At 42.1% G+C, this 12,432-nt stretch overlaps 1 protein-coding gene and 1 pseudogene across 5 annotated transcripts in view; both read left to right on the plus strand.

Moving 5' to 3' along the window:
• Positions 1 to 12,175, plus strand: part of LIN52 (lin-52 DREAM MuvB core complex component) — a 118,019-nt gene extending 105,844 nt beyond the window's left edge. For all 5 annotated transcript variants that reach the window (XM_003824161.4, XM_055097851.1, XM_055097850.1 and 2 more), the window contains one exon: positions 9,530 to 12,175. In XM_003824161.4, coding sequence (XP_003824209.1) covers positions 9,530 to 9,585 — 56 coding nt within the window. In that variant the 3' untranslated portion in view covers positions 9,586 to 12,175. The remainder of the gene's footprint in view (positions 1 to 9,529) is intronic.
• LOC134728985 (small ubiquitin-related modifier 2-like) lies at positions 613 to 5,796 on the plus strand (annotated as a pseudogene).
• Positions 12,176 to 12,432: the final 257 nt, after the last annotated feature.

Below are 12,432 nucleotides of genomic sequence, written 5' to 3' on the forward strand. Positions count from 1 at the left end.
TGCTCTGATCTCATTGCCTTTCATTCAATTGAGTTGTACCCTTGAAAAGGAAACCAAGTAAAACTGTGAAATAGACCTGTCAGGTCCTCAGAAAAGGAAACAAAGTGCAGCTAAGAAGTTGTTAGCTCTCATTTCTCGAACACAGATCTTTGGGGGTTTTTTGCTGTTGTTTTGGTTTGTTTCTAGTAGGAAGAAGGATGATAAGAATACATATTTGAAATCTAGTCTTGTTTTGCTCTTAAAAGAGGGCAGAGCAAGGAGAGTTGATGGAGAAACAGTCTTTCACTTGAATGCAACATTTTTCAAATGCCTGACAATTAAGATTCTTCTACTTCTGCCTTCAGTCATCAGGCATCATGGCTGACACTTCCCATATTTTATGTTCCTGCTTGATGTTTTATATTCTGAAAATAAATCTGTTGGTTGGATATTTCTGTCCTTTTTTTCTGTTATGAAAAGCCATTAAAATTATTTTCCATATTGGAACTGTCCAAATTTGTTTAGCTGCACATTGAGTCCTGGCTTTTCTTTTTCATATTACTTCTTGGATAAAACACTGTCTGCAAATGGGTGTTACTATGAATTGAAGAAAAAAAGTTTGATATAAAATTATCTTTCTCAGGCTGGGCATGGTGGCTCATGCCTGTAATCCCAGCACTTTGGGAGACTGAGGCAAGAGGATTGCTTGAGGCCAAGAGTTCAAGACCAGTTCAACATAGCAAGACCCCATATCTACAAAAAATTAAAGTTATAAAGTAAAATAAATAATAAAATTTTCTTTCTCAGCAGTCACTGGAGGGAACATTGTTCTTGGCCACTGCACCCTTTTGGAAGAGTCCTGATAAAGAGCCAAGATACCCAATAGAAAGATAATCTAGAAAGTGTGCTCCCAAAAAGATTTTTTTGAGAACACTGAGGACAAAAATTTTGATAGTCTGTGATAGTTTGATCCAGACTGTTCTTTTCTCAGGTATATAGTATTTTAGTCTCCTTTTTGAAATATTTTATTATGCCTAAATAACTTTTTTTTTTTTTTTTTTTTTTTTTTTGAGACAGAGTCTTACCCTGTCACCCAGGCTTGAGTACACTGGTGCGATCTCAGCTCACTGCAACCTCTGCCTCCCAGATTCAAGCAATCCTCCCCCTTCAGCCTCCCAAGTAGCTGGGATTACAAGCATGTGCCACCATGCCTAGCTAATTTTTGTATTTTTACTAGAGATGGGGTTCCACCATGCTGCCCAGGCTGGTCTCAAACTCCTGACCTCAAGTGATCTGGCTGCCTTGACCTCCCAAAGTGCTGAGATTATAGATCTGAGCCACCATGCCTGGCCACCTAAAGAACTTTAGGCAAAAGCCTCAAGGCTGCCGACCTTCAAATGCTACTTTTATATATTTTAGAGAGAAGTAAGATTTACACCAAAGACTGTTGCTAGTGTATACTTCTCCACAAGAGTTGACGGAGAACAATCAGTGGACCTTATTACAGTTACACCACCTGCTGAGGGCCACCAAGTGTCCTAATGGGATGAAGCTCCAAAAGACCCGTCCTCATCCAGTGACACTGTGTGCTCTTCACAGCTCCTTCTGCTCTTGACAGTGACTCCAGCACCAGCTGCTCTCATATCAGAGGCATTAAAAAGTGCTTAGTCCTTGACTTATTGATCACTTAGTGATACTTTTCCTGTGGAGATCTGACACTGAGCTGGAGTGTGGTGAAGAGTCAGTCTGGCAGACTGCCCTGGAACTGCTCTGCTGTACACCAGCTCTGCGCCAGAGCCACAGGGAAACATTGCACATTCCTGCGAGACAGAAATCAGCATTATAAATCACATTGCTCTCTTTTTGTTCTCTGCCAATCCACCAGAATACCTGTTAACAACAGCTAGCTCCATCTCAAAGGCAGCATTGCCTTTGAGAATAGTCTCTTTCTGTGGGAAAGCATGTCTTTGACTTTATTTGAATCTTCCTAATATCTAGTACATAGTGTGTGCTCCATGTGACTGCCTCCACTCTTCACCACCCCCTCCATGCTTCTTTTCTGCACAGCACACACTGATAACTGATCAGCAGGTCCCTTTTGTCATAGCTGTTAGAATACATTCAACATAGAATACATTCAAGATTTCAGGGACCAAAAAAGTAATTTTTAAAGAAGAGTCAAAACTATAACTATAACAAATGGCATCATTTCTGTAAAAACATCTTTTATGAGGCCAATTAAATAAACAGCCTTTAGCACATTGATTTAAACTAAACTGGGGTTTTTTTCTTTCTTTCTTTTTTTTTTTTTTTTTTTTGAGATGGAGTCTTGCTCTGTCGTCCAGGCCGGAGTGCAGTGGTGCAATCTCGACTCACTGCAAGCTCCGCCTCCCGGGTTCACGCCATTCTCCTGCCTCAGCCTCCCCAGTAGCTGGGACTACAGGCACCCACCACCACGCCTGGCTAATTTTTTTGTATTTTTAGTAGAGATGGAGTTTCACCGTGTTAGCCAGGATGGTCACGATCTCCTGACCTCGTGATCTGCCCGCCTCGGCCTTCCAAAGTGCTGGGATTACAGGCGTGAGCCACTGTGCCCGGCCACTAAACTGGGATTTTATGTGTTCCTTTTGGCTAGAAGTATCTACTGGTATAGTTAAAGAAGGTAGCTCCACCTAGTACCCGACATTACTCCAGCCAGGCTTAATATACCACAGTATGCTTTCATTCACACAGATGCAAGTCATTTGTGTTACCATTTATCTTGCATTGGAAGATCTTTTTAGAAATAAATAGGTCTTTTGTCACTCCTGGTGCTATGTATGTGCTTACTTGGTGTAGATCTGGTACCTCCTGTAAAGCAGCAGCTAAGGAGACTCCACGGCTTATCATGACTGACAAGAAGGCCAAGGAAGGAAGCAAGACTGAGAACAGTGGTTGTTTTTTGTTTTTGTTTTTGTTTTTTGTTTTTTGAGACAGAGTCTCACTCTGTTGACCAGGCTGGATTACAGTCGCATGATCTCGGCTCACTGCAACCTCTGCCTCCTGGGTTCAAGCGATTCTCCTGCCTCAGCCTCCCGAGTAGCTGGGACTACAGGCACATGCCACCACGCCCAGCTAATTTTTGTATTTTTAGTAGAGATGAGGTTTCACCACGTTGGCCAGGCTGGTCTCGAACTCCTGACCCCTCAGGTAATCCGCCTGCCTTGGCCTCCCAAAGTGCTGGGATTACAGGTGTGAGCCACCATGCCCAGCCAACAGTGGTCATATTAATTTGAAGGTGGAGAGGTAGGATAGTTCAGTGGTGCAGTCTAAGATTAAGAGGCATACACCACTTGGTAGACTAATGAAAGCTCGTTGTGAACAACAGTTTATCAATGAGGCAGATCAGATTCCAATTTGATGGGCAGCCAATTAATGAGACAGACACACCTGCACAGTTGGAAATGAGGATACAATTGATATGTTCCAGCAGCAGACAGGAGGTGTCTACTACAAAGGGAACCTGCTCTTTACTGCAGAACTCCATTCCCACAGACCAGGAATACATTCTCAGAAAACTACAACTCCATTGAATTCCATCCTGACTACAACAGTGTAGGTTTTTTTTTGTCCTTTCGTGTACCCCTTTCTCATTCCTTTACTGTGCATGAAGTGACTGGCATTTGTGCACAAGCATATTACCTTTTTATTTTTAAACTAAATGGCCAATGATATGTTTTGATCAACATCAGATGGAGATAAGATGGGGATAAATACTGATTCTGTGGCAATGCCCCCTTTCTCCATTAGTGGCATGCTCATTCAGCTCTTATCTTTATACTTCATTAAGTTATTTTGCCTCATCATTTAATAAAAATCAATAACAAAAAATCCTTCCATGCTTGAAGCTAGTAGTTCAAGATCCTGTCTCTACAAAAAAAAAAAAAAAAAAATTAGCCAGGTATTGCACGCCTATAGTCACAACTACTTAGGAGGCTGAGGCAGGAGGATCACTTGAGTCCAGGAGGTTGAGGCTGCAGTGAGCTATGGCTGCACCACTGCACTCCAGCCTGGGTGACAGAACGAGACCTTGTCTCTTATAAAAAAAAAAAATCCCTCCATACCTTGTTAAATTGGAGAATTTTGGTGTTTTTCACGTGTCATTCTAAAACCAACCAGTTTTTAAACTCTTGTACATAGCTGTTACATGTAGGGCAATATGTCTTTAAGTAGGGATAAGTTACTCTAAAAGAAATGAATCTTAGATAGTTTTCCCACCAGGCATCCTATTGCTTAAGTAAACTTCCTGTTTGAAATGAAACAAATAGTTTTACAGTAGCTAGCATTTATTGAATGCCTATGTGACTTTGTATTAATCCTACCTTGAATGAATGAGGAAAGGAGCTCAGAAAAATAACTTGGTAATTTGCCTGTGTGGCCCAGGGTCAATGTAAGAGCTGAAGTCCTGCTCTTTTCACAATATTACGTTGTCTCCTTTGTTTCCTGGCCACTCATATTACAATCTCCTAAAAGCAACCTGTTATTGCTCTTCTGAATATGAGAAACCCAGTGGAAAGTAATTTGTCCCCGCTTCACAAACATTTTTAATTATGTTGAGGCATAGAAATATTTAAAGTAGTTTGCATTGGAATTGAAAAACTGAACTATGAGTTTCTTCCACTTCATTAAAAAGTTTCTTAAACTTTACATTGTTCCCTACATAAAAGCTGAGCAGAATTTTATCAGGCAATTGCCTCAAAGTTATAACCTGGACAATCTTTCTGTAATAAAACCCATATGTCATTGGGGAAAGGTGCAGAGCCCTGGCAGAGAGGGCTGGTCTTGAGAGAGGTTCTGCACCCAATCTCGTTAACCAGGGTGCCTCTGGTAATCCCTCATCCCTCACCAGTGAGAAATCAATCTGTACCACTGAATCTTTTTCAACTAGCCACCAGAAAAATTTACTGCAGAGAAGGCAGTTTGGGGATAGTCACTGTGGAAAGTGAGCCAGAAGCAAGGCTAAATGTAGGATGGAGGAATTGGAGAGTCTAAAGAAGAGATTATATTAAACCACACACCACTTTCAGAGCAGGCACAGTGGAGTCCTCCTTTCAGCCCTGACCTCTCCAAGTATACCCAGGTATTTACAGCTGCCATGAACTGGATAGCCCTGGAGAAACTACGAAAGTGGTGGGGGAAACAGAAACAGTGGAAACCTGAAAGTTGATTGTAGTCTATCCATTTGCTGTCTCTCAGTGTGTAGTAGCCAGTCCCCTCTCCACACTCTGCAGCATTTCACATGTTAACCCTATAGTGACAGTTTCAATTGTGGCTTTCTCAATTTGTGATCTATGTACGACATAATAGGGCCTATAAATCATGACTTGACAGGGGTCATGCTTCTCTCCTGCACGGCATACACCAGTAGCTGATGACCAGTGGGCCCCTCTTGGCATAGTTATTAGAATGGAAGCGGTGTTGCCTTCCTGTGAAACCTTGTAATCTTAGAGAATAAATCCAGAATCAAAAAAATAGTTGACAGGCTGGGCGAGGTGGCTCATGCCTATAATCCTAGCACTTTGGGAGGCCAAGGCGGGCAGATCAACTGAGGTCAGGAGTCCGAGACCAGCCTGGCCAACATGGTGAAAACCTGTCTCTACCAAAAATACAAAAAATTAGCTAAGTGTGGTGGTGCATGCTTGTAATCCCAGCTACTTGAGAGACTGTGGCAGGAGAATCACTTGAACCGGGGAGGCAGAGGTTGCAGTGAGCTGAGATTGCAACATTGCACTCCAACCTGGGCAACAAGAGCGAGACTCTGTTTCAAAAAAAAGAAAATAGTTGACAGATTTCACTGACTCTATATAATACTCTCTCCCAATCTTGTTGTGTCTAGAATTGTTTTCTATATAATATAATACATTATGGGGAACAAAGAACAAGGAGAAAATGGAGGAACTGGGAGTGCCAAGCTGAAGAACATGTAGTCTTACTCTGGCCATTCATTCTAGAATTATACCAAGCTACAACCATTGTGAAGAAGAAGGGACAGAACTAGGCAGTGGGGAATAGAAATGGCTTTCTCTTCTCTGTAAGCAGGCAGTAGTCATCTCTAAAGATTTTTCCCCAAAGAGATTTGAAATTCCTGATGGGAGCTTAAAAAGCTAAGAGTAAAATACATTTATTTATAAGACCCTACTAGAAGAGGTGTGTGTGTGTGTGTGTGTGTGTGTGTGTGTGTGTGTGTACGTGTAGACGAGGAATACAGAATAGTAGCAGAAGGCTGTCTCCCTACTCCTAATGGGATTTTGTAGCAGCATGTGCAAGTTTGTTTCAGAAGTCAAAAATGAACAGATGTTAGTATAAATTACCTCTGTGTCTGATGTCTTGCAAATTAAAAGCGCAGTTGGCATCACTAAACAATCTCACTAGGTTTGGGGGGGTGCGGTTAGCGGGCGGTGATTACTGTAGCAGGTTGGTAAGAATCTTCGCACTGCAGCAGAGCAAGGATAAAGAAATGAGGAATAAAATAAGGGCTATATGAATTAATCAGAAATGTTAACATCTCTGATGACAAGTGAACAGGAGGGCACATGCTCTGGAGCAGCCCCTGACCCACAGCAATTTCTCTGTGCACAAAAAGGGGTTGGTGCTTAGCATCTGATTTATAGGGCACAGCCCTCTTTTAGGGAGCGGCTGTGTCATACATTCGTATATCTCCTATATGGGACTGGCGAGTAGGAAAACTTTCTCTCCTCCCATGTAGGAGATGATGTCTTTTGAATTACTTCTACCTTTACAGTGGTTTCCTGCAGCTCTGTGTACTTGGATTAGGTTGAAGGGGGAGGAATGATTGAGTAGAAAAAGGGTTGTTAAAAAGGATTGGTTAAATTCAAGGAGAGCTTGCCACTGAGAGACTTCAGAATATCTATTTATTTTTCCTTTTAAACCCTTTTGACCCCTTAAATTGTGTGGATCTTTTAAAATTCTAAGTCTTAAAATATTGGTCATTTTCCCATTTGGGGAAAAACAGTAAGGAGTTGGTGAGTCTGAAGGTCAGCAGGCAGAAATCATTGGTTAGAGCAATGCAGTGCTCCAGGCCCAGGATTTTTGGAACAAGGCTCTGTTCTCTCCAGAAGACTTTTGTATTGACCGTGTCTGGTTTCCAGAGCTCCTGCTTCTAGCCATGTTGCAGGATCATTAGTTACATGTTTAAACTTGAGAGTAGACAGATAACCCATCTAGTAGAAATAAGTGAGACCCAATCTGCCCAAAAGTATAAGTAAATTTCTTTTCCTTCAAGCTGAGGGAAAAGATTCCAAGGAACGGAGTTTTGTTTGCTAGCCTCCCTTTGTGCAGTTCATTCATTCATTCATTCATTCACTCACTCAGAAAATACTAAGTGCGAGAGAACTTACCCCCCTCTGGAAAATGTTGTGTTAATGATTAGCACTATACCAAGCATGTTCATTGCTAATATCCAAGAGAAAAGTAGGGTATTAACATGCTCTCCGTTACAAATGAAGAGACTGAGGCTCAGAGATCTGCCCAGCCCAAGGTGTCACCCTGCTGCTAAGTGCTAGAGCTGGAACTTAAACTGAGTTCAAATCCTGTGTTCTCTGCAAGAAGCCCATGCTACCTCCTATGGGCAAGACAGTACTTGATTGGATTTTCTCTAGAGTAGTTAGTCCTTGACCCCAGTCTCTCCATGAACTTGGCATTATTTGCATTAAGGGAAATGATTTTCTTGCCAAATAAGCAAGGCACATTTAAAAAGACTCCCATCATGTAGAGAATGGAGCACTGAGGGCCACTAACTAGTCATATTTGTTAATGGAAAGGAAGGAAACTAACATTTTTTGCATTTCTACTTGGTTCTAGTTCTTTGGTGTATTATAATTTATCCAGTCAACACTTACTCAGCAGACACTAGGTCTGCTGAGTCTGTAGCAGGTCGCTAAGAATCTTCGCAGTGCAGCAGAGCAAGGATAAAGAAATGAGGAATAAAATAAGGGCTATATGAATTAATCAGAAATGTTAACATCTCTGATGACAAGTGAACAGGAGAGCATGTGCTCTGGAGTTTGGATCTGATTGTGGATCTTTTGCCAAGGGAGAGAAGACCAAAGCTCTTAACAGTCTCTGCCTTCAGTTTTTACATTTTAGTGGAGGAAGACAACTATATAAGCAAGTAATTGCATGCAAGTCTTATGGGAACTTTCTTGTACAGGATTTGCTGTAAATCCATGAAGGAAGGAATGGTCTGTTTGATTTGGTCTGGGTTGGGGTTGTGAGCACATGAGGCAAGACCCAACACTGGGCTTCTATGCCTAGTTAATGGAATTTCCTTTCCCTTTGTTGGGGCACAGGAACTAGTGAAAGATGGGGAATGTATAGACTGAAGTTACAAAAGCCTCCCTGTGGTCCCAGAGGTTGTGTGTTTTATTTCTTCATTGTACAAGAAAACAAGAAACTGTTAAACTTAAATTGGGGCAGAGGGGAGCTGGAGGCCATTCATCTAGCTCCATTTGCTCTGGACTTGGGAAAGGCAACAAGGAGGCCAGGGTGAAGGTCCTTCTCATGCCTGAGAGTGCCTCCCTAGCCACCTCACTTCTTTGGCCAGGACGGAGATTGTTCTTGGGAGACCACACAGCCTACCCTGTGCCTACTGCATGGTTCCAGAAGGCCTGGCTTCCAGAGCCAGCCATCAGCGATCAGAAACTTTCTGCACTGTTAAATCCATTTAAGAAATCTGAAAACATGGCCTTGCAGGATGAGGATGAGGAAGGTACACTACGTATGCTTTCTGAGATCTAAAATGGGAGACCTCTGGAGTAGCCCATGTAATTGAGAAATGTTTTACTTTCATTTTGGAGCCTTACATGTAGGAAAGTAGCTGTATAAACCCACTTGTAACTATAGCATTCAAAGATTGATGGTGCTGAAAGCCGGAGAAAGACACATAAACCTTGGCTGGCTATATTAAATAGCTAAGGACTGACAATGCCAAGGGAGAGAAGACCAAAGCTCTATAAACCCTACTTTATGACACCATCCACAGATGAACTGCACTGAGGGAATATAAACCCTGTTATATTACAGTATCCAGGGACTAACACTGCTGAGAGATAGGGTAAATGATCTCTAATTTTGATTTGAGATTATAAATGTCCAGAGACCAGCAACCCAGAGAAGACTAATCTTGGTTGGATTTTAGGCTTCAAGAGCAAACCCCCTGAGATAGTGAACATGAGTATTAGGTTAGATTCTAGAGACAGAGATAGGTTTTGGGGGAATCCCCTGGTGATTTGTTTAAAGGTGGATGATAAAATCTTTCCCAATCATTTGGCATGTATCTCAATTGCCAACTTCAGATAGCTTTGTACAGTTTTAGTTGTCTATAGTGGTTTGTTTTTACCACCTTTTAGGTTAGTTGGTGATGATTGAATCTGTTGTGATAGCAACTTGATATATAGTTTAAATCAATCTGCATTTTTAAATTAAATCTTTCTATGATTCTTTTTTCCGATTTTAGGTTTTCATTGATCATTTGTTTGCTTTGTGATTCCAGCCAGAGAGATGACACGGGGGAAATTCCTCAATATTCTAGAGAAGCCCAAGAAGTAGCAGCTGCTTGCGGACAGGATGTCCTGGGGTCCGAAACCAAGCTCCCTTCCCGGTGCACCTCTAACAATGCACACCTCACTGCTTGCTTGGGAGAGGCCAGAGGGTGTACCTCCAGGACTGCCCTCTCCCCTGCTCCTGGCACTCTACACGTCTGAGGACATTCAGCAGCAAGAGAAGAATCTGCTCTACCCAAGGATCATTGCAGTTACTCAATCAACTTTCAGACTTGAACCTTCTTAGCCTCGGATATTGGTAACAGCTGAGGGCATATCATTCTTAAAGGTCGAAGTCCTGCTTTCTCATTTCTGGAAGTGATTCAGGAGCACCAGGATCTTACGGTTGATTTGACTTAGTCATGGCAGTCAGTTGTGACATGTTGATTGGATGGGTTCTTTTGAATTGTTCTTGATCTCTTAGAAAGTGTTTATGATGTGAGACCAGAGACCAGGTAGATTCTGGACCAGACCATGCAGCCTGACCTGTGAACTCTCCAGTATATACTAAGTTCCCAGAATCCCCAGCTGAAGAAACCAGAATCTTCTCGAAATGTATATCTGTTTTTTAAAACTTCTATACCTCTTATGATAGTCCCATTTGCTTTTCATTCCTTACTTCCCAGCCCCACCTTCCAGTTCTGACTTCGGGCAGAGGGATCCCTGAGTCCCTCCTGGAATTAGCTTGTATAGTGAAAGGCCCATCCAAGGTTGTCTAAAGACCAATGTGAAGGTGACAGAAAGGACTTTTGAGTTCTAATTAATCTGTTACAGCTTCAAGCAAGAAAGTCAGTATAGCCTGAAAGACAAGAGAAACGGGATGGTTTATAGGAGTTCCCATTTGGTTGAAAGCTAGAAGCCCTAATTGACCTTAAAGTAACATGCTATGGGATGGTGGGATTGTCCCCTCTGACAGCACATATGAGATAGTTCATCTATATAATAGAAACACACACACACGAAAGAGAATCTTCTGACTTAAATACAACTTTCATGGAGTTCTTCACCACTTATCTGTCTCTGTTAAAATCTGAAAATCTAGCCCATGGCTAAAATCTATTATATGTGTTCTCCATATTTCTTGTATAAGCCAGTCCCCAGCATCTGATGTTTTGAGAAGTGCATGGAGTTTCCTAAACTTTGCACAAAAGAATATCCTGGGGCCGGGCATGGTGGCTCACGCCTGTAATCCCAGCACTTTGGGAGGCCGAGGCAGGTGGATCATAGGTCAAAAGATCGAGACCATCCTGGCCAACATGGTGAAACCTCGTCTCTACTAAAAATACAAAAATTAGCTGGGCGTGGTGGCACGCGCCTGTAGTCCCAGCTACTCGGGAGGCTGAGGCAGGAGAATCGCTTGAACCCAGGAGGCAGAGGTTGCAGTGAGCCAAGATCGTGCCACTGCACTCCAGCCTGGGCGACAGAGCGAGACTCTGTCTCAAAATAAATAAATAAATAAAAAAGAATATCCTGGCCAGGCGGCTCATGCCTGTAATCCCAGCACTTTGGCAGGCTGAGGTGGGCAGATCACTTGAAGTCAGGAGTTCGAGACCAGCCTGGCCAACATGGTGAAACCCTGTCTCTACTAAAAATACAAAAATTAGCTGGGCGTGATGGTGCATGCCTATAGTCCCAGCTACTTGGGGGCCTGAGGCACGAGAATCGCTTGAATTCGGGAGGTGGAGGTTGCAGTGAGCCGAAATTATGCCACTGCACTCCAGCCTGGGCAACAGAGACTCTGTCTCAGGAAAAAAAAAAAAAAAAAGAATATCCCTGTGGCAATAGTCTGATGGTGTTTGGACACAAGAAAAGTTATGGTTTTGAGTCGTGAGTGTTTGCTAGGGCATGGCACTCTTCAGTTTAACAGTTGATCCATTAAACCTTTTCTGACATTTGTGCCTTGTTCTCATGCTAGAATTCATGCTGGATTTTTCTCTCATTTGACCATCAATGTAGTTTTACTTATTGAAAGGAAAAAAGACTTAACACAAGATAGGAAAGATGAGTATGAGAAGTAAAACATTCTGCTGGGGTGCTACATAGAAGGTTAGGTTGTAGGGGCTTTGATTTTAATTTAAACTTATTATCGATTGATATTTCTGTATCTCACTAAATGCGGTTGAAGAGTGTGTGTGTGTGTGTGTGTGTGTGTGTGCGCGCGCGCGCGCGCATGTGGCCAAAAAATAGTGCCATAATGTCAAATTCTTCCTTTGCTCTGTTTTTGAGAGTTGATGACATCAGGCACTTTTCAGTGTTTGGGGAAATTGATTGGGATACCTCCCCCAAACCAACTCAAGTCTGTAACTGGAAGCCAGGTAGTTGGTTTTCTGGTCCGCTTTGTCCTCTTTCTTTTACCGTCATCCTATTCACCAGCACTTAATGTAAGTAGATGTTTTAGAATTGCGATATTTATTGGTTTAGTATTTGTCATCCTTAGAAATGTTAATGATGTATTTTTATATTGATAATATAAATTTATGTACAGTATGTGTGTATATGTATTTCAGGATGTTAGAGTATTGTACTTTGTATGTGATGGTTTTTGTGTCTTCATAATAAATATGTCCCTTTTACAGGAGGGTGAATTTTTCCTCAGAGGGCCGAGTTGGATATTTAAAGCACAGACCTCCCCAGAAAGTACAACTGTAATGATAAATAATCTACTGTTTTCCCCCTTAATATACTTAATGGATAGTTGGGGGCTTTACAGTCATCTACTTGGTCTCCTGCCTTCCATTCTATCCTACCACTGCCCAACACCCGAAAGTAGTATTTAGAAACCTTTAATACCTTCCCGTGTCTACTAATAAAGTCTCAATCTCTTGACCCGGCATTTTAAGACTCTCTACATGTA

Source organism: Pan paniscus, chromosome 15, assembly GCF_029289425.2.
Source record: "Pan paniscus chromosome 15, NHGRI_mPanPan1-v2.0_pri, whole genome shotgun sequence".
Classification (NCBI taxonomy): Eukaryota; Metazoa; Chordata; class Mammalia; order Primates; family Hominidae; genus Pan; species Pan paniscus.